Below are 25,726 nucleotides of genomic sequence, written 5' to 3'. Positions count from 1 at the left end.
GGATAGAAATTCAAATTCCATTAAAATACACAAAAACAGCATTTTAGTTTTATGCAATAAAAATATTAAGTGTTTGATAATAAGAAAAAAATGTTTATCAAAGCATGTTCTGCAGTTAAAACTGATTAAAGGAAGTATTTGTAGTTAGTGAAATGAACTGATTTGTGGTCACCATGTCCTTCAGGATTTTAGAACAAGTAGATCATACTCTCTCACACCTAGATTTTATTCATAGATTGGGAAAAGGAAAACAAGCTTTCCTGCTTTTTTTTTTTTTTTTTTAACTCCCAGTTGGTTTCTGAACTTTGAATGAATTAGTTATTGAACTGAACTAGGTGAATAAACTGAAATGAAGAAAGTATTCTCTCTGCAGCCGCAGAAAAGGCTACTGCTGTCTAAAGCTGGTTTAGCACTTCAGCAAACTCTGGCTCCAGGTGCTAAGCCAGTGACTTCCTCTTTTTCAGTGGTTTGACTTTCTTTGAAACTTGGCAGCAAATATGTATTGCTTATATTATTTTTTGTATTTAAATGATTTAAATAGATCATAATAAGTTGTCAATTTCAAATTTATTTTAAATAGTTTTTTTAAAAAATAAACTTGTTCAAATAAAAATCTGTTTTAAATAAAATCTGGTTTTAATTTTTACATTTTTTTTTTTTTTTAATGCTGGTATAATATGACATAAGTGCTAATCACATTTGTCTTGCCAACGTTTCAGCTCGGTGCCTTCACATTTCGTGTGGCTTTAAAAGTCCAGAGGTTCTCATGGATTATTTAAACATACACAGGTTGTTCATACAGTCTAACCAGAAAAAGGTCCTCTACCATAGGAATTAAGGAATCGGATGATATATCCCAGCTGATGTCTTAGATCCTCCCAAAATGAAATTCCAAAAGGGGTTGACCCTCTTCTCTTCACCCACTTACCTCAGGATAATCCTGAGCAATAGATGGGCCTTGTAACATTCCCTAAGGATCACATGTGCTCACTGAAATGAGAGTTGAACTCTGAGAATCTGCAGCTAAGCAGGAAAAGTAGTACAGAATAGGATGTAGTGGCTGATCCTGAGTTGAATAATGTATTAAATTAAAACCGTTGCATGTATTTATATTATGAGCTGGGTGAATTCTTGTTGTGGTTGAGTTAAAACCTAATTCAATCTGATATTTGAACACACCCTTAATTTAAGTTACTTGGAAGAGAGAGTTTCAGGGGCCACAAAAAATAAGGCCTAATGGAGTCTGCCAAGAAACTAATAAGATGTTGTCTCACAGAGAGAGAGAGAGAGAGAAAGAATGAGAATAAACAGTGAGAGAAAGAGGGAGAAGCAAGAAAGTCAAGCAGAAGTCTGTGGGCTCAAATATGACTCTGAAAAGCTAGAAAGAGAGATTTTGCATCTGTTGGCAAAAGAGGTTTAGAGTTGTGAGCCAAAAAGCTGCTCCTTTTGTTTTTAGTTTCTCCTGCATTTGGAGAAGCAGGATTTTTTACATTCTGTGTAAATATATGATTGCATCAAACAGAATACTGGACTTCCACTTTCCAACTGGAAATGCCCCAGCGCATAGGCGCAGACTCCTCAGGTACTCAAGGGAAAAAATTGGTTGGTGCCACCAGCAGCTCCCCGATCAGCTGCTCCTGCACCTCCCACCTGCCGGCAGTCCTGCCGATCAGTGCCTCCTGCCCACCCCGGATCAGTTATTCCACGGCATGCAGGAGGCGCGGGGAGGGAGAGGGAGTGGGGCGTGCTCGGGGTAGGCCCTTGAGGGAAGGGGTGGAGTGGGTGTGGGGTCTGGGGCAGAGCTGGGGGTTGAGCACCCCCCCACACCCCTCGGCACATTAGAAAGTCAGTGCCTCTGTCCCAGGGCCTGAACTTTGACTAGCTGATCAGTGGTACCTAAGGATTATATTGTAACAATTTTCCAAAGCCATTTTCTGTTAAGATATTTTTTAAACAACTCTCAAAAACTGATAATATATACTAACGGAGCACAAGTACTCCTAAGAGCTTGTAAATGTGTGAGTTGCCTGTTCTGTTTTTCCCTTGGATTGTTGGATCGTTAACTCTAAGAAGTTGGAGAAAGAAGGGCTTCCCTGCATCTTCCATGCATAGTTCCTGTTTCCAGCTAAACCTTTTGTGGAGACTCTAAATCATGTATTGCACTTCTTGATTTAATATAGTATTGAACAACTTCACACATTTTGTGATACCTGGTAAAATATGTCTTATTAAGCACAGACTACATACACACAAAGTTTGACGTGGTTTTAGGGGTGTCATTTTCATGACCTCTCCATGTGCAGTTTTATTTCAGAGGCTCCTGTCTGCTCGACCCCCTTTTTACAAATGGGGAACTGAGGCACAGGGAGGCTAAGTGATTTGCTCAAGGTCACATGGGAACTCTGTGGCAGAGCAGGGAATTGAACCTGAGTCTCCCGTATCCCAGGCCAGTGCCCCAACCAACTGGTCCCTCTTTCTTCTCTATTAAACTGTATAGTAACTGGGGGGAAAAAAATCTAAATTTCTAACTACCAATGCAAGGAATATCAGGAAGAGAAATCATTTCTGTAGCTGTCACCATAGAAGGATTAAAGTGTAGCTTTTCAGTAATTAAGCTGCAAACTATCTTATGCTTTACATTATAATATGTAAGATTGCCCTGTCCTCTTAAAGTCCAGTTTTGCACAATATAACTCCTGTAGGCAGTCTTGTTGACTTCCATGAGAGTACTTCCAATGCTAAGGGTTTGCAAGATTGAGGGTATGTCTACACTGCAGTTAAAAACCTGTGATGGGCCCATGCCAGCAGACTCAGACTTTCTGGACTTAGGCTTGTAGGCTGTTTAATTGTGGTTTAGATGTTCAGGCTTTGGCTGGAGATAGGGTTCTAGGACCCTCTGAGGTGGGAGGATCCTCGAGCCCAGGCTCTAGCCAGAGCCCAAGCATCTATATCATATTTAAGCAGCTCCTTAGCCTGAGCCCTGCAAGCCTGAGCCAGCTGATGGTGTCCAATTGCAGTGTAGACATACCCTGAGACCCTTAGTCTTTCTGTGTTCTGGACTACTTGTTCTAACTGGATGTGCAATCACTTATTAGCAAAGTGATTCCAATGCTTACATACCTTTTTAAAACTAACACTTAATATGAGGAATGACATGGAAAAGGCCAGTGCAGTCATGTTACTCTTTAGTCATTTTGGGGCAACTGTGTAAAACAGGCTGTTTCCATTTATTGCGCTAAGGAAAACTGGCAGCTCATAACACTTTGTATTCAGTGGTTACAGTAATAGGGAGACTAATCTATCAGTGGATCTGCACAGGGATTTGGGCATTCCAATACTGAACATTACAGCACCTAACTGTTAGGTGCCTAGAAAAATCACAGGAACAACACTGTGATCCACAAAGCCGAACAAGGCGCCTAGCTTCCTATACGTAGAATAGGAAGAGATAGACACCTTAGACTGCTATCCACAGGAGGAAGCACACTAGTCACAGAGCTGCCTCAGCTAGCCAAAGGGAGATGCTGAGCAGAGGCTGTGTGCTAAGCCCCACCTCTCTCTCAGAGATAGGCTCATAAGTCTGTGCTGCAGGGAGGTGCCTGTATCTGCTTAGCAATCCACAAACAAGAACCAATCATTCTGGAGTCCAGCATCTTAGATACCTAAAGCATTTCCTGCAGGAATGAGTTAAGTGCCTGCCTGACTCTACACAAAACAGGGAGCTGGTGTGTGTGGCCACCATATACTTTAAGCCCAGTGGTTAGAACTGCTCATTTGGAATGTGAGAGAGCAAGGTTCAATTCTCAGAGGGAGAGAAAGATTTGAATAGAGGTCTCCCACCTCTCAGGAGAGTGCTCTAATCACTGATAGTCTGATGTAGGCTTCCTTAATCTCTCCTGTTGAAGCTCTTCCTCTGTGGATAAACAATGAAAGAGTGATTGAAGCAGAGGGACTGTTTTCACGGTCTTGCTCTCTCTTGGCCCGGTGTCTGTTCCACTGTGAATAAATACTTCAATCATTGGGCCAGACAGAGACATGATCCAAAATTTTTCTTGGAAAAGTGAAAGAATATCAGGGAGGCAAAATTGTTTTTTTTTTTAATTTTTAAAAATTATTTTAAATTATTTAAAACTATTGTTTATTATGATTTGCCAAACAAAATACTTCACTTAAAAAAAATCCAAATAAACTAATTGTACAAGTGCAAAGGACGTGCAAAGGATCACCAACAGAAACGTAGCAAGGAAATAAAGTTCTACCCATCCTTGCAACTGTGGCTTCACATTCCCTCATTACTTCTCCCACCAGAGAAGAAGGGTAGGTTATATCTGATGAGTCAGGAGATATGGGCTGAATTTCTGGCTCTGCCACAGATTCCTGAGTTACTTTGGGCAAGTCACTTAATCTCTTTCCTTCAGTTCCCTCTCTGTAAAAGAATACTTCCTTATTTCACTGGAGTGCTGGGAGAATGGCCAAAGAATGTACCCAATACTAACAGGATGAGGGACTCTATTTAGAGAAACAGTGACTCTGAAAAAGACTTGGATAATGGTGGATAATTAGCTGAACATGAGCTCCCAGTGTGAAGCTGTGGCTAACATGGCTAGTGTAGAAATAGGGGAATATTGAGTCAGAGTAGGGAGATTATTTTACCTTTGTATTTGGCACTGGTGCAACAGCTACTGGAATCTTGTGTCCAGTGTTAGTGTTCACAGTACAAGAAAGTTGTTGATGAATTGGAGACGCTTCAGAGAAGAGCCACGAGAATGATTAAAGTTTTGGTAAACATGCCTTTTAGCAAAAGTTTCATGGAGCTCAATCTATTTAGCTTATTAAGTAGAAGGTTAAGAGGTGACTTGGTCAGTCTACAATTGCCTATATGGGTAACCCAAATTTGATAATAGAAGGCTTTTTAATTAGCAGAAAGAGATATAACAAGATCCCATGACTGAAAGTTGAAGCTAGATAAATTCAGACTAGAAATAAGGAGCAAATTTGTAATGTTGAGGGTTTATAACCATTGGAACAACTCACTAAAGATTGTGATGGATTCTCTATCACTAGCAATCTTTCCCACTGGATGTTTTTCAAAAAGACATGATTTTAGTTCAATCCACAGCTATTGGACTTGAAGCAGAAATTAATTCAGAGAAGTCCTATGGCCTGTGATATGCAGGAGGTCAGACTAGAATGATTTATCTATTTTAGGTATTTATACAGTCCCTATCACCATAATATCTGAGTACCTCACAGTTCTTAAAGTATTTATCCACATAACATTCCTGTGAGGTAGGGAAGTACGGTTAATCTCCCTGGGCACTGGGCCTCCTACTCCAAGTTCTTCGCATATCCCTGCTCTCCAGATATCCATCCTGGAGCAGCCATGTTTCTCCCAGTGCTTCCACACATCCGTATATCCCTTATTATCTAACCTTCCTCCCTAGCACCTCATGGTCTATGTGAGGAGTAGAGAGAGTGATTTGGGGAAGCAAGCTGTTGGCATCAGAGAACAATAGTATCTGAGGGTACATCTACCTGCAAAGAAAGTCTATCACCCCAATCTCAAGAGCCCGGGTCAATTGACTTGGGCTCACACAGCTTGGGCTGCAGGACTAACAATAACAGTGTAGATATTCCTACTCTGACCCTCATCAGGTTTCAGAGCCAAGGCTCCAGCCCAAGCCTGAATGTCTACACTGATATTTTGAGCCCTGCAGCCTGAGCCCTGGAAGCCCACGTAAGTTGACCCAAGCTCTGAGACCCAGCGCTGGAGGTTTTTCTTTGCAGTATAGACATACCTTGTGATATAATCTCTGTGGGTGGAGATGGAAGATTTTGGGCCTTGAGTGTTTAGCTGGAGTAACAGGGCACAATTTTTGAAAGGAAGCATTTTAAAAAGTTTCCTTTGCAGAAATTAGCAGTTATTTTACTAAAATAACTCATTTGTCCTCAGAAGAGTTATTGTGCCAAACTGAGACTAAAATCAATGATTAAACTGAATGAGAAGGATTTTAATTCTTTTTCACTGCTTATGCATATCTCAATGTACTCTTAGTTATAGAGTTGCTACTTACACTTTCATAGTAACTATAACATGGATTTCTTCAGTGTTCTAGAATTTTAAAGGCATTGTCACTTTATCCAAAGAGTGGTATTGGTTCTTAGAGGAAATCTATTACACTTCTTTGGAATACAATGTTTTAATGATACAGAGAGCGTCAAATAATACACACAAAAGACTCAGGATGCTAAATGTATACAATTAAAAAAATAAGATGCAAGGGAAATAATCTGTCTTCAACTACCATCAAGGTAACAATATAACTTAAGGGAGGGAGCTATAACTTAAAGAGGGAATCTTTTTCACAAAAGGGTGAGACAGGAAACCCCTGGCCTGAAAATGAGGAAAAGAAAGCTTCAGCTAGAAATAAGAGTTCAGAAATTGGGGGAGAGTTCACAGGAAGAATTTTAGGATTCAGATTAAGTGGTCGTAGTTGTATGAGCAAATGAGGAGTGACGGATATCAAAGGAAACTGTTGAGTCACAGAGATGTCCAAGAACAGGTTAGAATAATCTGTCAGTGGAACTATTGTAGTCAAATAGTCCTACAATCAGCACAAGTGTTGGGTCAAACTGGATGATCCAAAGGTCTTACTCAGTTAAGATCCAATTTGTAAAACAGTCATGAATATTTTGTTGTCCAGTTGAGAGAGCAGTGGTGTTGGATGACTATCTGTAGAAAGTTAATCTCTTTTTACTTGCAACATTCAGAGTAGGTAAATTATCATTCACCCACTGGTCCAGATGTCATGATGGAACAAGCACAAGAATTCCCAGAGCAATTACTTGTCACATTTTCCTGTCAGTGCTTAAAAACAGTTGACTTTCTCGTTAACCTTTTCCTCCCCATGGATAGTGCCCTCCATTCCTGAGAAAATGATTTCTCTTTAATGATTCTTGTTCAGAAGTTTATTGCATTTCAATATGAACTTGGTTGTTTTTTTAATGAAGGAAGCCTGAATACATTGAGTACACTCATTAATTCCAAAGATAGGTGGTGGGTGAAGGAGGGGGAAAACCAAATGTTATAGCCACTAATCCCTTACTGTTTATGCTCTATATCGGAGATCCCAACTAAGTGGTACATTACTAACTTGCCAAGAATGAAGTCAATGCCTAATTTTATTTAAAATGGAACTTATTCCTACTTGCTTTCAGTGTTCAGAGGTGATAGCTGTGGAGACTATATGTCCAATTGTGCAGTGTTCTATCGTAACCAGAGTGTAGGCTACTCATACATGTACGAGAAGACCACAGTGAGTGGACACAGGTTGCCTCTAGCCAATTTTTTGAGAATTTTTCATTTTTTGAGTGAACTTCACTAATATGACTGGTTTAGTATCGTATTAAGAACTCAGTAGTACTGGCAGGAGGAGCCTAAGAGTATGTGTATGCTGTGTTTTTAAAACTCTCAGCAGCGAGACTCAAAGCCTGGGTCTACAGTCTTGGGCTTGTGCTATGCAATGTAGACTTTACTGAAGCTTAAGGAGGGGGTGGGTTTCAGAACCCAAGCTCCAGCCTAAGCCTCAACATCCATACAGCTGTTTTTAGTGCGAGCTCTGTGAGCCTGAGTCCATAGACCTGGGCTCTGAGACTCTACCGCAGATTTTAAAACGTAATGTAGACATTTCCTAAAAGTCATAACACTGGTAGATAGAAGTAGAAAGAAGGAATCTGTACCCTTCTGTGGGAGTATCTCAGGCTACTAATCCATTTTTGTGCCTGGCAAACAGGTGGTAGAGGTAGAGAAAGTGCACTTAATTTGAGTTGTATTTCAGATAACTTTTTTCATTAGAAAATACTAAGGGTTTGATCCCACTCCCATGGAAGTCAGTGACAAAGCTCCTATCAGTGGATGGAATAATCAGTGGAAGAATAAACATGCCCCAGTCTTTATGTAGTAAGTGGTGTGGATATTAAAAAGTGATATTATTCCTTTTTATTTAATAGGGTGCAGTTGTAGGTCACCAGTTATCACTTTCCTTGTTTAAGTGTCCTACATGTTTTAGTTGTGAATAAACTCTGTGTTAATATAAACATGATTCTGTTTGTGCTATGCTTCCACATATATTTGTCTTTGCTAACAAGCAATCTCACTTTCCATCTTTCAGCTTTTCTGGGAGAAGAGGCTACAAGGCCTAAGTGCATCTGATGTAAGTGAACAAATTATAAAATCCATGGAGCTACCTAAAGGACTTCAAGGTACTGTATGCCTTTAGTAACTATGCTATGCTTAGTAAGCAGAATGTATAAAAAAAGATAGTTAGCTTTTCAAATATTCTTAAGCTGTTACAGTATGTATCTCTGACTTTAATTTACTTTAGTAACCCTCAGAACTTGACATGTACTTGCTGGCAGAAACATCTGTCTCCTCAAAAGGGTTTTCTCTTTTACTGAGTTACTTACTTAACTAATATAAAGAACATTTAAGAGTTGTACTCTTTTCTTGGCAGAAGTGCAATTGATATGAAATTCAGTAAGTTGTAGGTCACAGTTAGTAACTGTTTATTCTACCACATTGGAGACCTCCATAGAAATTTGAAAGAATTGTGAAAGACTTCACTACTACTTGCCAGCATTGGCTTCATTCCTTGTGGCACTGAAGTAAAGAGAATTGAGATACTGGTATAGATTAACGTTGAAAGCTACAAAGAGAAATTGTATTTCAAGATCAAATGTTACATTAATAAATGTACTTGAAGACAAGATAATTGCTGGAGAAGGAACCCAGATCATTAAATTGGTTGACCTTTGAGGAAACTGTAGCCAATTTGTAAGTTAGCACTTTACAAATAGCAAATATAGAAGACATTTGGCGGTTTTTACTATATGTTAAAATTTCATTAACAGGGTTTCAAAGTCATTTGTATTTCATAGTCATCATTGCCATTAGATATGTTGTCTTAAAGTGTATGCTCATACATCTGGGTGACATCTTATACATAGTTGTCTTGCAAACAGGAGAAAGTCTGCCATTTAAAGTCATACATACCATGTGTACAATAAGACATAAATAAATTAATTGTGTTGTAATTTACATTTTAGGAGTTGGACCAGGCAACAATGATGAGACCCTCCTATCTGCTGTCGCCAGTGCTTTGCACACCAGTTCTGCACCTATCACAGGACAACTCTCTGCTGCAGTGGAAAAGAACCCAGCAGTGTGGCTCAATACATCTCAGCCCCTTTGCAAAGCATTCATTGTTACGGATGAGGACATTAGGTAAGGGAGTTGAGACATGAAATTTTCAGTAAAATGTGCATTTTCATATCCTGAGCTTGCTCTTCATCTCTAATGAAAAACCAGAGCATATTCCAAAACATTAAACAGAATCATGTACTTTCCCATTGGAACTTGTTAAGTGTATCTGTTAAACTGCAGAATAAAATGGTCGCTTCCTAAATATATTTGCATTTAACAGAATAAAAAAAAATACTCTTATGACTAGAGTGCTAGCCTGAGCCTTGGCAGACCTGGGTTCAAATCCCTACTCTGCCACAGACTTCCTCTGTGACGTTGGACAAGTCATTTTGTCACGCAATGCCTCAGTCACCGGTCTGTTAAGTAGGGATAATAGCACTTCCCTACCAGAAAACTATGAGGCATTCAGATACAATGGAAATGGGGGCTCCAAATAAGTACCTTGGATAGATTTTTGTTGATAAATTTGTTTGTAAAACATGAATACCCATTTTTCTATATGGTTTTTGAGCCACAAAGAATCTGAGCTCTATTTTAGCCACCATTTAGCTTTTTGCAATATATAAACTAGGCAGGGCTGGAAAAGCTGGAGTCGGGGTCCTTTTGCTGACAAGCTCTTCACCTTGTAGCCTTGCACTCCAATTTTTCTAATTGACAGAGCTGGGAATCGAATCCAAGAGTTTTGGCTCCCAGTTTTGTGCTCTAACCACTTTAAGCATTTCAACTCCTGGAATTCTGAACATTTCTTCCAGCAGTTAAGATGTCTCCTGAATACTGTTGAATAGGGTAGTATAAAACGGATTTCTTTTTTAGGAGTGATTCATTAATGATTAATTATTCTATTCACTGTCATGCTTTTAATTTCCAAAACAGTGAACAAATATTACATTCATATAATCTGAATGTGATGTTATTGCCTTTGTTCTATAGATCAGAAAACTGAGTTAGAGAGACTAAATGACATGCTGAAGTCCTCCCAGGGAGCTGGATTCAAAGCCAGCATGGGGCACTGGAGTTCCTGACTTTCAGTCCATAGTCCAGAGCTCTAGACCATGTTGTTTGATTTATTTTTTTTTTCCCCTTAAAGGAACATCAACTTAAAAAATAAGACTTCTGTCTGAAAATATTTTACCTGTTATTGTTACAATTACAGCATTTTATTCATAGTAGGGCAGCTTTTCCTGTATTGACAGTGTGTGAGGTGTGGTTTTTTCAGCTTAATAAAGGAGAAGATACACTTCTTAGAAAATTATAAATCACAACAGTTGGCCATGAGGACTGAGGGCAGCAGCAAGTGTAGTAATTGAAATTACTTGTAACTCAACGGTGGCCCTTTTGACTGTTCACTAGCAAGCACAGAATGCTTTCCTGCCCATTTGTGTATGATTATTTTAACTAACCTTTATTACTGCCAGAAATGAAAAGCAAACTTCACACAAAGACCATTTATGAAACTAAAACAGTGTAAAAGGTAGCATCCTAATATAGCCTATCTGTTATAACACTGCAAAAAAAGGTGGTAATTCTAAAAAACACTAATTGCATTGAAAAATTAAGGGATAAAGAGAAAAAGCTTTGGTCACACCTGGTCAGAGGCAAGTAATGGCTATGAATTTTGAAGACCAAGCATAACAGCTACCTCCACAGAGTAAAATTATTGCCAGTTTGAGCCTTGGGTAACTCTTTATTAGGATAATTACCACCATTACAAATTTATTAGAGGCTACTTACCAGGTATTAGAGCCTACAAAAATTGTAAACACTTGCCTAGAAGTGGAATATCCATCCCTATTGTATGTTAGGATGAAGAATATACTGCTTTGTGTGTTTGGGATGGGCTGAGGGTTGTAAATCAAAAACTGGTCTCAAATGAAAAGGCACTAATTTTGTGGGACATATTTTGTGCTTCTGCTATAACAGCAACTAACTGCTATTTCTAGAGCTGTGTACATTTTTGCTGACAGAACAAATACAGCAGTGCTGGTACATAAACAAGAAAGTAAATCAAATGGAGCTGTATTGGCCTTCACAGTATGGAAAAAGTGAGGGGGGAAATCATAGGTGGAAGTTCAAACAACACTGTAGTGTGGTTATGTACAGTTATTTGAACCAGCATTTGCCTAAAAGAACACTTTATTTTGTGTTCTCTGTATCTATGGAACAAAGTGTATAAATGTAAAAATCATGCTAGGCCCATTGTATAAAAAGCTAGATAGTTGATTGTACAAGAAAACAAAACAATCTATTTAAAGTATGTTCAGAGTTTGAAACTGTTGATCTTGAATTGCCGTTATTTAGGCGTGACATGGTTTCTTGCCGTAGCATTTTTGCTACAGTTAAAACTAGTATAACCTAATTGTAATTTGATTTTTGGAGAGTTTGGCTTCTTCATATTCCCCCAGCCATTCACATTCTTACAGTTTATGTTCTTCGGTGTAATACTTTCCTACCTCCTCTGCCCACCACATACATATACAAGTAGCCGTGTTGTGTGGTTCTAGTTAAGAAAAATAGCCACCAGAACATATGTTCAGTGACCTGTGTATCCTGTCTTGATCCACAAAAGCTCCTAGGGTGAAATTCTGGCTCCATTGAAGTCAATGGCAAAACTCCCTTTGACTTCAGTAGAGCTAGTATTTTGTCTTCAACATGTACTCTATTATTATTTATTTTTTTTAAAGATGAATTCATTGAAACTGGGAAAGGTATTTATTTAAAAACAGGCAACCTTATATTTTATTTGCTCCAAAGAGAGAAATGCAGCCATATTCGAAACTCAATCCAAAATCCTTAAATTAAAAACATAAAGTATTACTTACAAAAGCATTTCATAATAGTTATCTAACATCTTTAGTATTCAGGACTAAACATTTTTCAGCTTCACTAGGAAACTTGCAGCAAGAATGTCAAATAACCTAGAGTCAGGGTTTTTACTTTTTCTTCCTAGTGGAAGAGAGGTTTAATTATGAATAATTACAAGCTGCTTATGTGTAATTAATATTTTGTATAACTACCAGCAGAGGGCACTTTTGCATTGCTGTTCTGCTTTTCCATCAGTAGAAAGTACTGATTTTTAAGAAAAAGGCTAAAGAATTTTACTTTGGTCGTTTAAGTCTGTAATTTCCATAAAAGTTTTAATACATTGGTTTTGAATCCCTGCACTGCTGCTGCGTTGCTCACCTGTAAGTGCTCGATAAGTGTTAAGCCAGCAACTTTATTGTATAACTGATGAACACAAATCTCATGGCTTTCAAACTATTTGATTAAATTAACAAGCTCTTTGCCATTCCTTGCGATTAAGTCAAGTTGAATCTGTAACTTTCCTGAATGGTTCAACAGACGTTTCAGCTCCGTTAACACTTCTGTGTTTGGCATATTTTTCATTTGCTCCTCCACAAAACTGAAGTAAAAAGTCATGTACTGTGCATGGTGTTCAGTAGCAGCATACCAGCTTCCCCATCTTTGCTCACCTGGGCTAAGAGGCAATTTTATAGGAAGATTGGAACCCACAGCCTGGACTGTGATTTGCACATTGCTCTTTAAAACACAATTTTCTGCTCAGACAGTGTTTAAAACCTTTTTGACTATTGCCTATTAGCTTGTCAATATCTAGTATGGGATAACATGGTTTTGGTAATTAAATATTCATGGTAAATAGGCCCAATGGCCTGTAATGGGATATTAGATGGGGTGGGATCTGAGTTACCCAGGAAAGAATTTTCCATAGTATCTGGCTGGTGAATCTTGCCCATATGCTCAGGGTTTAGCTGATCACCATATTTGGGGTCAGGAAGGAATTTTCCTCCAGGGCAGATTGGAAGAGGCCCTGGAGGTTTTTCGCCTTCCTCTGTAGCATGGGGCATGGGTCACTTGCTGGAGGATTCTCTGCTCCTTGAAGTCTTTAAACCACAATTTGAGGACTTCAATAGCTCAGACATAGGTGAGAGGTTTTTCGCAGGAGTGGTGGGTGAAATTCTGTGGCCTGCATTGTGCAGGAGGTCAGACTAGATGATCATAATGGTCCCTTCTTACCTAAATATCTATGAATCTATGAATCTAGTAAATGGGCCTCCAGATATCACCAGCATTACAGGTAAGATGAACTGAGTTAGGCATTAATCTCTGAAGCAGTTGATTATAGAATGCGTTATCAGAGATAAATGCACTGATACCATCAAAATCCACCCCAAAGGTATTCAAGCACTTGCAATAGTTTATGCAGTGATGTTGTAATTAACAGACTGTAGGTAAATTGGATCAGCGAGGACAGCTTTCAATTCCAAGTCAGATGTGTCTTCACCATTTAGGCCTTGCAAAACAAACAAAATATGTAACACAACTGATCTTGGGTACTAGTTAATAGGTCAGTGGCCAAGGACAAGCATCTAGACTGCTTCACCAATTCCATAATCTCCTGCTTGTGACACTTTAGGTCACAGCTGAGTTGATGAAGGAATTTTTCCATCATTTGCTACATTCTGTCTGAAAAATTCCCATAGGTTTTGGTTGTCCAGTTCTTTAAGAGCGATATTTGTGCAAATAAACACCCCTGTTAGTCAAAGTAGGAAGTTACATGTTTCTGGGTTTTCAGTGGAATTTTGAAACAAGAAAGTCACCATTTTTTTTTCCTTCTCAAGTAAAGCATTCGCTTCACTTTGGGTTTGTGCCTTTCTCTTTTGGCAAATGCCTGACAAGACACTGTTTGTCATCTACAGTAGGTACAGAAGAGCTGACCTGCATCAGAGTATAAAACTCTTGGTTGATACTGCTTCACATGATCTGTGCAGACCCCCTTGCCTCCAGCCAGCTCCGCACCCCCTGCCCTGCCCGCAGCCAGCCCCGCACCCCCTTGCCTCCAGCCAACCCCGCACCCTCCTGTCTCCAGCCAGCTCTGCACCCCCTGACCTGCCCGCAGCCAGCCCTGCACCCCCTGCCTCCAGCTAGCCGTGCCCCATGCCCCTGTCTGCAGCTGGCCCCACGTCCACTGGTGCCGTGCAGTTCCCAGGGCAGTAACCCTGCACACCTGCTTCAATGAGAGGGGCAGGGAGCAGCTGGGACCCACACATGTGCACACCCTAGGGTGACCAGACAGCAAGTGTGAAAAATCAGGACAGGGGGTGGGGGGTAATAGGACCCTATATAAGAAAAAGACCCTAAAATCGGGACTGTCCCTATAAAATCGGGACATCTGGTCACCCTAGCACACCCCCAGGGAGTGGCGGGGACCCACACATATGAAACGGAGGTCATTTCTAGTTCAGGCCCATCTTTTTAAAAAAGAACTTTAGGCAGGGTTAACATACAGCTGTATTTTCCCGGACGGGTCAGGCTTTTTGGTTCTTAAATCGCCGTCCGGGAGGAATTTTTAAATTTTAAAAATTCCTCCCGGGAAAATATGGACGTATGGTAACCCTGTTGGTACAAAAAATACATACTGGGGCACATCCCTTAAATAAGAATTTTTTATAGGAAACTGGTTGTTAAGATTTTGGCAGCTCATCACTGAGTAGCACCCTACTGTAAGCGCTGCCTACAGCAGTGGAAGGGATTTTTCCATCGCTGTAGGTAACCCACCTTTCCAAGTAGTGGGATTCTTCTGTTGACTAACTGTATTTACACCAGGGGATACGTAGGCATAGCTACGGCACTCAGGGATGTGAATTTTTCACAATCTTGGGCACCACAGCTGTGCTGATCTAATTTTTATGTGTAGACCAGGCCTGAGTCAACGTGCTAGAGAGAAGTAAGAAAATTAGAGTAAAAAGACAGTTTTGCCTCTGCTTTTACATCAGCTTTTCTACTGACCTCTGCTGCTTTGTTTTATTCTCCTCTTGCTCTCTGTGGAAGAGAGGGACGTACTATGGGGAATGCTAGGGATTGCATCTGTTCAGCTGAGCAGTGTCAGTGACATCCTCACAGGTCTCCTGTTTCCATCTTTGCTTCAGGCAGATTTCTTAGTATCTTTGCCGCCACCGCAAATGGCAACAAAGGCACTGGATCCTCTGTGTATCCATCTAGCACACATTTCTTACAGTCCAGATTGGCTTCGACCTTTGACCAGCTCTAGTGATTTAGGTATACATTTTTTGTGCAAATGCTTTCCTGCTGAAAAATATGATCTTGTCAAAACTGAAAGTTTTCCCAGAAAAACGTCAGTTCTGATGCAAAATTAGTTTTTTCTTGTGGAGAAACTTCAAAAAGAATTTTTTGTTTCAGACAAACACTTTGGAATGTAAATGAGAAATTTCTTTCATTTTGACTTAAACTGTCATTTTCAATTTGAAAAAACAAATCAAAACAAAATGACATTTTGATTTTAGTGTCAGTTTGAAACTAAAAATTCTTGTTTTGAATCTGTTCAAAAGTTCCCATGGGAAAATGAAAATTTTTCACATAAGAAATTTTGACTGGAAAATGTGGGGAGAAAGTAGAGAAAAATACAGTCTTCAGTGATCAGAACTACTCAAGTGAGAACACTTCCTAGGTGTGGCTGTGGTTATAAGGCATAGAGTGCCATCATCAGAGCATCTGGACATGCACTGGACTCTGAATGATTCTGCTTCAATTTATATCAGTGAAAATCTGAAGGAAATGGAATTACACCAATGTAAAACTAATGTAAGAGAAAAATTTTAGGTCCATTGCCTAACTGGCTATATCTCTTGAATTTCCTGACCTATACTTTGGAGATCTAGTTCATATTGCCCGCACCTTGCTTAAAAATAAATCACATTAATTAGCATTGTTACTGTACCCAACACTGCTAAAGTCCAACCTAATGTGATGTGCTGAGCAGAAAGATATTTAATCAAGTTTTGACAAGACCTTCTTTCACCCACAATGTGAACTTGACATAAAACATGAAATGAAGCTTATTGCATCTCAAACTTTTCTAACATTGTATCCATATGCAGGTTGTGGCTTAATAAAGTACCTAGGTTAATGCAGAGTGAGATCTTCATGCCAGGGTCAGAGCAGCATAAAGGGTCTTAAAAGCCCCATATGTATCCAGGGAAAGAATCCCCTGGTTCAGGCACTGCAGAAGACAGACAAAAGACTGCCTTCTGAGTAACCCCTCACAAAGTAATGGTGGAGCTGAGTCCAGGAGGGGTATGGTAGGGGTGGGGACGCAGCACTGAAGCCCGTAGGGCAATATAGAGAGGTTTCTGTAACTTAGACCCCCAGACTATATAATTTATGCTGGGGGCTCCTCCAGCCTCCAGGAGCAGCCCAGAATCAGAAGGGGGCAGACACTTTAGTGTCATCCTCCCCCTGAGCTAAGAGTTCTATGCTGTGGCTCTAAGAGATCTGTTTAAATTGGGTTTTGTAACATTCTCTTAAAATTTGAAAAACTCTACAAGGCACAGGACAGAATTTCATCCAGTTTGTTTTAAAATACTTATTTTTAATAGATGTAAGTTGTCTGTGTATTTGGTGGCTTGTTTTCTTTTTCTTAAAAGAAACTGAAATTAACACAAAGTTGTCTGTTTAGCAGCTTCTTCCATAGCATCAAACCGCTTTTCGAACTAACATTTTTCTCTGAAGTCAGAATAGAACTTGGAATAGTTTCAATTAGAGACAATGTCCAGATAAAAACTGTACTTTTAAAATCTTGCCTGTTGTACTAGCACTTCAATTTATTCAGTTCTGATAATATAAAATTTTTAAAAGTCACTGTACTGTTTTGTTACATTATACTTAGGTTGAATAATTAAACAAGACCAATATATTTTATGGGGTTTGGTAAACTAGTGGCTATTTAAAAATGTTCTCAGGTGTGGAGTGACATTTAGAACCTAGAGGAATTTTTCCATCAAACTATAACTCTCTAAATTAGAGTTCACATTTATGGACTAAAAGTTTGAACTGTCATCTCAGAAAACATGATTTCTATAGTGCTTTTAACATCTACTTTAGAAACGAATACTTGGAAGGTGTTCTTATACACTTGCTGTACATACTGATAAAACCTCAGAAAAAAAATGTAGTCTGGCATTGCACTTATAGTTCTTTCCTCTGTTCCATATTGTGATACAGGAGGTTGTGTATTATTGTGTGACAACCGATGAGCCCTGAGAACTTATGCAATTATGTTTTTGAGTGATGGCTCTGTGAGAGCTAAATTGGTGGCTGAATATTTACAGTACACAAAAAAAATCCAAAAAATCCTTTTACCTGATGCTGTGAAAAGTCAGTTTTGTAGTAGGATTCATGACTTCAGCTTTAAAATGTTTCTGTTTAGACTAAAAACCAAGTCTTGCAAACCCTTTCTTATGAGTGAAGGTTAGGCAAATGTTATAGTCCTATGTTAATATACACACCGGATTGCTATTGTTTCAAATGTTTGTCGCTCTGTTTTTGAAACAGAAAACAGGAAGAGCGGGTGCAACAGGTGCGTAAAAAACTGGAGGAGGCACTTATGGCAGATATCTTGTCGCGGGCTGCTGATACAACAAAAGATACGGATGTGGAAATGGACAATGGAGATGATGCATAAGAAAAGGATCAGGTAAAGCCAGAACTCCAGGTGGTTTTTCTGTGAGATAGGAAAACTTTGTAGTTATTAGCAGTGTTGATCTTAACAGCTGTTCATCTTAACACTGTTACTGAGTCACCCAATGGGCACACATCTCACTCAAAAGTTGAGCCCTGTTTTGTCCCATACAAGTATCAAGGAACATACATTGTGGCTGACAAAATACTAAATTGCTATCTCTGCATGCATGCTAAAACACAGAATATCAGAAATATGCTGTCCAGGATACCACTGCAACAGAAGAAGAAAACATGACTCTTTGGCCCGGTCCTGAAAACCCTTACTCGAGCGACTAGTCTGTTTGACTAGAAAGTGGGTATTGATGGAAAACAGTGGTCAAATTCTGCAACATTAACATCTAAGAAGGCTTCAAACTTATTTTTGAACATTCTACAAAAATTAATGATTTCTCCATTTTTTTTTCTTTTTTTTTGTGAAAATTGCTTGAGTTCATAATTTCCTCCTCCTTAGATTTCATTTGTCCCTAACCATTATCTGATGTACTGAATTTGCAGAACTACAAAGTGCTTACATTTCATCCAGTTCTATTTTTTTTCTTTTATAAAAATGTATTTGGTGATTTTTCTAAAATAACTTCCCATGCCACAGGACAAAAGGGTTCTAATTCTTTCACTCAGCGATGGTATATAATGTATAGAATCACAGAAATGTAGGTCTAGAAGGGACTTGGTGAGGTCATCTAGTCCATCCCACTGTGCTGAGGCAGGACCAAGTATATCTAAACCCTCCCTGACAGGTGTTTGTCTAACCTGTTCTTAAAAATCTCAGATGACAGGGAACCTCTCCTGGTAACCTATTCCAGATCTTAAATATCCTCATAGTTAGGTTAGATATTAGGGAAAATTTTCTAAATCTCCCTTGCTGCAGATTAAGCCAATTTCTTCTAGTCCAACATTCAGTAGACATGGAGAATAATTGATCACTGTCTGTTTTATAACAGCTTATACATGTTTGAAGACTGTTATCAGGTCCCCCTAGAGCAGGGGTGGGCAAACTTATTGGTCCGAGGGTCACATCTGGGTGGGGAAATTGCATGCAGGGCTGGGGCAGGGGTTTGGGGTGCGGGAGGGAGTGTGGAGTGTGGGAGGAGGTACAGTGTGCAGGAAGGGGCTCAGGGCAAGGGGTTGGGGCAGAGGAGGGGTGCGGGATGTATGAAGGGGGTTGGGTGCAGGAGGGGTGCGAGGTGCGGCAGGGAGTTGGGGTGCAGGAGGGGTGTGGGGTGCAGCAGGAGGTGCAGGAGGGGTGTGGGGTGCAGGAGGGGTGTGGGGTGCAGGCAGAGGGCTCAGGACAGGGAGTTGGGGTGCAGGAGGGGTTCGGGCTCCGGCCCAGTGCCGCTTACCTAGAGCGGCTCCGGGATGGCAGCGGCGCACACTGGGGCCAGGGCAGGTTCCCTGCCTGCCTGCCCTGGCCCCGCGCCATGCCGCTCCCGGAAACGGCAGCACCACATCCCTGTGGCCTCTGGTGGAGAGGGGGCACAGGGCTCCGCATGCTGCCCTTGCCACGCTTCCAGGTACCTCCCCCGAAGCTCCCATTGGACGCAATTCCCCATTCCCAGCCAATGGGAACTGTGGGGGGTGGTGCTTGGAGGTGAGGGCAACACACGGAGCCCTCTGCACCCCCACCAGGGGCCAACCGGCCATTTCTGAGAGTGGTGTGGGGCCCGCAGTGCCACGGAGGTAACAATCCTGCAGGTCGGATCCAAAGCCCTGAGGGGCCGGATCCGGTCCATGGGCCGTAGTTTGCCCACCCCTGCCCTAGAGGAAACAAGACCTACAGGAAATAGTAAACCAGAGATGTGACCAGCTAAGCAGGCATAGTTATGAAATTGAACACAATTAAGACTGATATTGTGTGGGTTAATAGAGACGGTACAGGGAAAGTGGATGTAAATATTAACAGAGGACAATTAAACCAGACTGACCAGTTAAAGTGCCATGGTGGCTGGTTTATGGAAGACAGCAAGCTTGAACGTTGAGATACAGTCCAGACTGGGCAGTGCTGGAAGAGTGGAATAACATCTCAGGTGTTATTTATGACAAGCATATGCCACTGAAACTGGAAGCCTAGACAGTAACAGTATAGAACAATGATGTGCCCCACAGTGCTGTGTGATGCAGAACCATGGCAGTAAAGAGATGGCAGGTTCAACGCCTGCAGGTATTTTGAGATGAGATGTCTCTATGCTATAAAAAGAGCTACACAAAGAGAAAGATTTCAAAATGAAAGCATTAGGAGGGAAGTCAAAGTCTGTGATATGGCTGACAAAATTCAGCAAGCACAACTTTGTTGTTCAGACACATACAGAGGATGAAAGAAGAGGATCTGGTAAGTGGTAGGAGAGGGTAGTAGGAAAGAGACCCTGAGGAAAGCCAAGAAAGCATTGGAGGGATTGCATCAAAGATGATGGTAAGCAGGTAGACCTTAGTGCTGTCTCGGACAAGTGAAGATGGCGGATGCTTGTATGAGGACCTAACCCCACATGATGGGATAAAGGGAAGAAGAAGAAATCAGGTCCCCCCTCAGTGAACTTTTCTCAAGACTAAATGTGCCCAGTTTTTTTTAGCCATTCCTCATAGGTAGGGCCCTACCAAATTCACAGCTATGAAAAACGCGTCACAGTCCTTGAAATCTGGTCTCCCCCTGTGAAATCAGGTCTTTTGGGTGCTTTTACCCTATACTATACAGATTTCATGGGGAAGACAAGCATTTCTCAAACTGGGGGTTCTGACCCAAAAGGGAGTTGCAGAAGGTGGTCGCAAGGTTATTTTAGGGAGTTCGTGGTATTGCCACCCGTCCTTCTGCGCTGCCTTCAGAGCTGGGCTGCCAGAGAGCAGCAGCCGTTGGCTGGGATCCCAGCTTTGAAGGCTGCGCCGTGCCAACAGCCGTGCAGAAGGAAGGGTGGCAATACCACACCATGCCACCCTTACTTCTGCTCTGCTGTCTTCTGAGCTGGGCAGCTGGAGAGTGGCAGCTGCTGACTGAGGGCCCAGCTCTGCAGGCAGTAGTGCAGAAGGAAGGGTGGCAGTACCACACCAGGCCATCCTTACTTCTGTGCTGCTGCTGGTGGCGGCTCTGCCTTCAGAGCTGGGCTCCCGGCCAGCAGTCGCCGCTCTTCAGCTGCCCTGCTCTGAATGCAGTGCTGCTGCCATCAGCAGTGCAGAAGTAAGGTTAGCAGTACCGCAACCTCCCCTACAATAAACTTGTGACTCCCCCCACAACTCCTTTTTGGATCTGGAGCCCTACAATTACGACAACGTGAAATTTCAGCTTTAAATAGCTGAAATCATTAAATTTATGATTTTTTAAATCCTATGACTGTGAAATTGACCAAAATGGACCATGAATTTGGTAGGGCCCTACTCATAGGTCAGGTTTTCTAGACCTTTTATCACTTTTGTTGCTCTCCTCAGGACTTTCTCCAGTTTGTCCACATCTTTCTTCAAGCGTGGCATCCACAACTGGATACCTCACTGAGGACTCACCAGTGCCAAGCAGAACGGAACTCTTACTTCCCGAGTCTTACATACATCCCAGAGAGATATTAGCCTTGTTGGTGACTGGATCACACTGTTGGCTCACGTTCAATTTGTGATCAGTTATAACCCTGAGATTCTTTTCTGCAGTACTACTGCCTAGCCAGTTATTCCCCATTTTGTATTTGTGCATTTTTGATTTAGCTAACATTTAACTCTTTGAGGGCAACCACATTGCTCTCCTGAACATTCACAACTTCCACTGAAGCCCATTGGAGATGGGTACATATTAAAGGTTCTCAGACTTTAGATTTTTTTTTAAAAAAGTCCTGAAATAGTAGAAACATGCAATATAATAAAATACTTAAGTAAAAATCATGCTAGTGCAGAAAGTGCTATTCTAAGCCCAGTGAACCACTTACTACTGCACAAGAGTGAATTTAGTCCTTTGTACTGAGTGAGAGTACTGACTTTTCTAAAATATATAAAGCTACACTTTTGATTTTTATTGAGGGGGGGGGAGAAATAGATGGGCTAGGTGTGAAATTATTTTTGTTCAATTTAAATGAATTACTATGATCATACTTTTCATCCTTTGCTTGGTTCTACTCAAATCACCTCTTCTAACAAATTTTATAAATATTTTTGTAAGCACTCAGATACTTCTCTAACTTTTAGCATTCTTTTATTTGCGAAACATCAAAGTTATGGAGTCAAGAAACATAAGTCAGAAGTATGAAATTTTTGTCTAACAAATAATTATTTTGAAATGGATATTAATGAGGTTATAATATAGACCTATTGTGTTTTATAATGATTATCCTTATTTTTATTGGATAATTCTGCAGAAATTTGACTTATTTAAACTTAATAATAGACCTTTTTGTAGTTCCATGAAAAATGGATTTGTTACATATACATAGCCGGCATGCTATCTTTCTATTCTGTTTTCTTCTAACAGCCATTTTAACTGCACGCTTAAGTAGGATTTTTGAATAAGTGATCAGTTTGTGTATATAGTTGGTGGGTTAAAAACTTTAAACTGGAAGAAAATGTGTTATTGAGATGAACTTTTATATATTATGTAATATATATAAAATGGAAGCTATTTATCAAAAAAATGAAAAATTAGGTTAAGGAGCAATGTAACTAAATGCCATAGAAATGCAGGTCACATTTAAGGGTATATTTGTAAATAGTTTGTAAAGGGTTAGATGTTATAAATATATATGTGAGTAAAGTTAGATGGTTATAAGCGCATCTGTTTAAAGTGTTTATAGATGGTTACAAGTAACTTACTGACCTGTTGGACTCTAACAGTTGATTAACCATTTATTAAAACATCAACTATTTATTAGCCTTTTGTCAACTATTTCTAAGTGGGCCCTTAATGTGAAATGTGACTGAAACACAGCTATATGTTTCAACAAAGTTATTCTTATTTATATTGTGATCAACCTATCATTTCTCCAAAGAAATACTTCTACTTTTGATTTGTTTACCCCTCTCTCTAACTTACAGGTACTTTCACTGACTTGTCCCAGGAGGAATTTCCTAAAAAAAAACAGAGGCACTTTCTCCTTCGGTCTTTCATTGTAAGAAGAAATGGACCCATGCACATTTATATAGCTTTCTAATAGCATTAAAACCAATGCCTTTTTAGACTCCTATTTTTGATGTATATATCTTATTTGAAAAGCAAACTTTATTTTGTGTCTTACGACTTAAAATAGTCTTTTTTAAAATATCAAACTGTACCCTTAAACTAAAGCTGAGCTTTTGACGCTAGGTTGCAAACCTACTGGAATTATATTGCCTGTACTTAATATTTGTTTTTCCTGTGGTTTATAATAATGATGGATCAGGAGAACAAGGATGGATCAGGAGAATTAAAGATTATTGTGACTCAATGTATATAAACAGATTTTTATACTGCTGTTGAGTGAAAACACCTGTACATTCTTCCATCATCACTGTAAAGATAAATAAATGATTATATTCAGAGCGACTGAAAATTGTTCTGTTATGGGGTAGAGCAAGCAACGAATTTGTGTCCCTGCTCCCAGTTCCAGTGTCTATTGCCTCCTTGTTCTCTCAGCTGAGATTGGTAGGCTGGGGAAAGGCATATATGTCCATATATGCTTTTGTTGCCCAAAGCAGGGCCTGGGGGAAATTTGTCTGAACTTAACAGCAGCTGCTGGATTTTCACCTGAAAGAAAATACAGCTAAAGTACAACATAAATATAAATTTCTTCTGAGAAAGAATAGAAAAAATAAGTAGGCAACATGGCTTCAGGAGGTCCTGCTTTGAAAGGACAGAGGTTAAATATAAACTGTAATGGCAAAGGGTGAGCAGTAACAACATCCTCAATGCAATACAAAATACACCAGGTGTCACAGTGCCTGACCTACAGTATTTACAATCTAAGTAGACAAATTGCAAGGACTTCTAATGATAGATGTAACAGCCTTCCTTACTTAAGTGGATTAACTTTGGGAACTTTGTCTTGGTTCTGATGAATCAATTCAAGGGAATGAGTTCCTCCCCGCCCCTCCTTCCCTCTTGACTAAGCTGCCTGAAGAAAGCCAGAGCTGTTTGAAGGTCAACTGCCTCCTCGCTTCCCTGGCTTCCTTATAGCTGTCTGCTGGCAACTGCCACACACCTGTTATTCAAGCTGGGAGAGTTATTTTACATGAATCCCATGAAGTGAGCTGTAGCTCACGAAAGCTTATGCTCAAATAAATTTGTTAGTCTCTAAGGTACCACAAGTACTCCTTTTCTTTTTATTTTACTTAGTGTCTCTTTACACTTAAGATAATGCACATGGGGTCAGTAATGTCTTACATGAGCAATCCCCCTGAGTTTCTGGGGGCATAGTGGAGACCAGTGCTCAGTGGCCCCGTTCCTGGCTTTGTTTCCTCCTGCCTTGCAGAGCTTTTTCCCTGTTCAACTTTAGAAGGAACCTCCTGGGGTCAAAAGACATGTAGAAAAGTGTCATAGATACAGCAGCTTCCTTTAATCTCTTTCCTCCCACCCAAACTGTCCTATTTGCTCAGAAGGATGATTTGCTCAGAAGGATAGAATGCATCCGATGAAGTGAGCTGTAGCTCATGAAAGCTTATGATCCAATAAATTTGTTAGTCTCTAAGGTGCCACAAGTACTCCTTTTCTTTTTGAGAAGGATGATAGTGAGAGGAGATTTGGGGCCTACTTCTAAACTATACTCCTGTGAGATCAGAACCTCATCAGTCTGAGAGCTGTTAAATCTGATTACTAAGATTTCTTTGCAAGAGGTGAAAATATGCTGTTCTACACAGTAACTTTTTATGTAAAATATAAGACTTGATGGTGAATAAAATTTCTAGGGGCTTTAGAATGTGTATTAAACTCTGCTAGTTTTAGGAGTTGATCTTAAATTCCACCATTTCTAATGCAGTTTTTCTGGTTTCTAGATAACTTTTATTGAGCAAGAAGCTCATAAAAATCCTACAGAAATCCAATCCAGGCTTAGTTCTGTGCTGCTGTGCAATGCATTCTCATTATAGAGACCAAAATACAAAGTCATGATGTGCACTCATGTGAACAGTGAAAGTAAATGAAATAAAACCAGCACAGGGATGACTTTAAGGAAACTATCCCAACTAAATGTGTTTAATGTAAGACCTAAATGCAGATGCAGCTCATTCAGAAGGAAGGTTGTTCTTAATAGTAATTGTTTAACTAGTGGTTTATGGCTTGTTTATGCTACTGTTAACAGGTATTGAATGCTTCAGGTGGCTGATGCCTTGCATTTCAGACCTTTTTACTTAAAACTGGGAGGTGGGGTATTTTGTTCTTCAACTTATGACAGATACTGTAATGTTACTTAAACTGACAGGGAAAGGAGTGTAGGATGCAGTCAGGACTCTTCCAAAATGCTAATAATAGTATGCATTAAAATTTATGCTATGGTTCATTTGACTTGTGAGTGGGACCTACTGCCATTTGTTTTCTTCATTCTAGCATTTTCAGTCGGCAGTGCCGCAGTGTCACTAGAAATCATCTTTTACCTTGAATGTGTGTGGAGTAACTGAGAACCCTACAAACTATATTTTATTTTACCACTCATGTTCTAACTGTAGTTTTATTTTTTCCATATAAAGACATCAGAGCTGCAATTTAAAGAGAGATGCTCATGTTTTGGCAGATGAATAAGCACTGTTTTTGCACCATCTATTTCTTTGTAAAATTCAGGTTGAAAAATAGGGTGAAATAATACAGACGAGTCTTTTTTCTGGACTAAAACGGTTAGGGTGAAATCCTAGCTCTGTTGTTGTCAATGTGGGTTTTTGCCATTGACCTTGGTGAGGCCAGTATTTCATCTTTCATTTGTATTCCTAGAATTTTTTCCCCATGTTCTACGTAAAAGTTGATAACTTCTCCGAGAAGTTTAA

At 40.0% G+C, this 25,726-nt stretch overlaps 1 protein-coding gene across 1 annotated transcript in view; it reads left to right on the top strand.

Annotated features, from left to right (window-relative positions):
* MBD2 (methyl-CpG binding domain protein 2) overlaps positions 1–23,294 on the top strand; it is a 51,865-nt gene extending 28,571 nt beyond the window's left edge. Inside the window, exons 4-7 of the mRNA XM_077816682.1 lie at positions 8,172–8,262; positions 9,106–9,283; positions 17,630–17,771; positions 22,814–23,294. Coding sequence (XP_077672808.1) covers positions 8,172–8,262; positions 9,106–9,283; positions 17,630–17,759 — 399 coding nt within the window. The 3' untranslated portion in view covers positions 17,760–17,771; positions 22,814–23,294. The remainder of the gene's footprint in view (positions 1–8,171; positions 8,263–9,105; positions 9,284–17,629; positions 17,772–22,813) is intronic.
* Positions 23,295–25,726: the final 2,432 nt, after the last annotated feature.

The sequence above is a fragment of the Eretmochelys imbricata genome, chromosome 5 (genome assembly GCF_965152235.1).
Source record: "Eretmochelys imbricata isolate rEreImb1 chromosome 5, rEreImb1.hap1, whole genome shotgun sequence".
NCBI lineage: Eukaryota > Metazoa > Chordata > Testudines > Cheloniidae > Eretmochelys > Eretmochelys imbricata.
The sequence above is the reverse complement of the archived record's forward strand: the minus strand, read 5'-3'. Positions and strand labels throughout refer to the sequence as shown.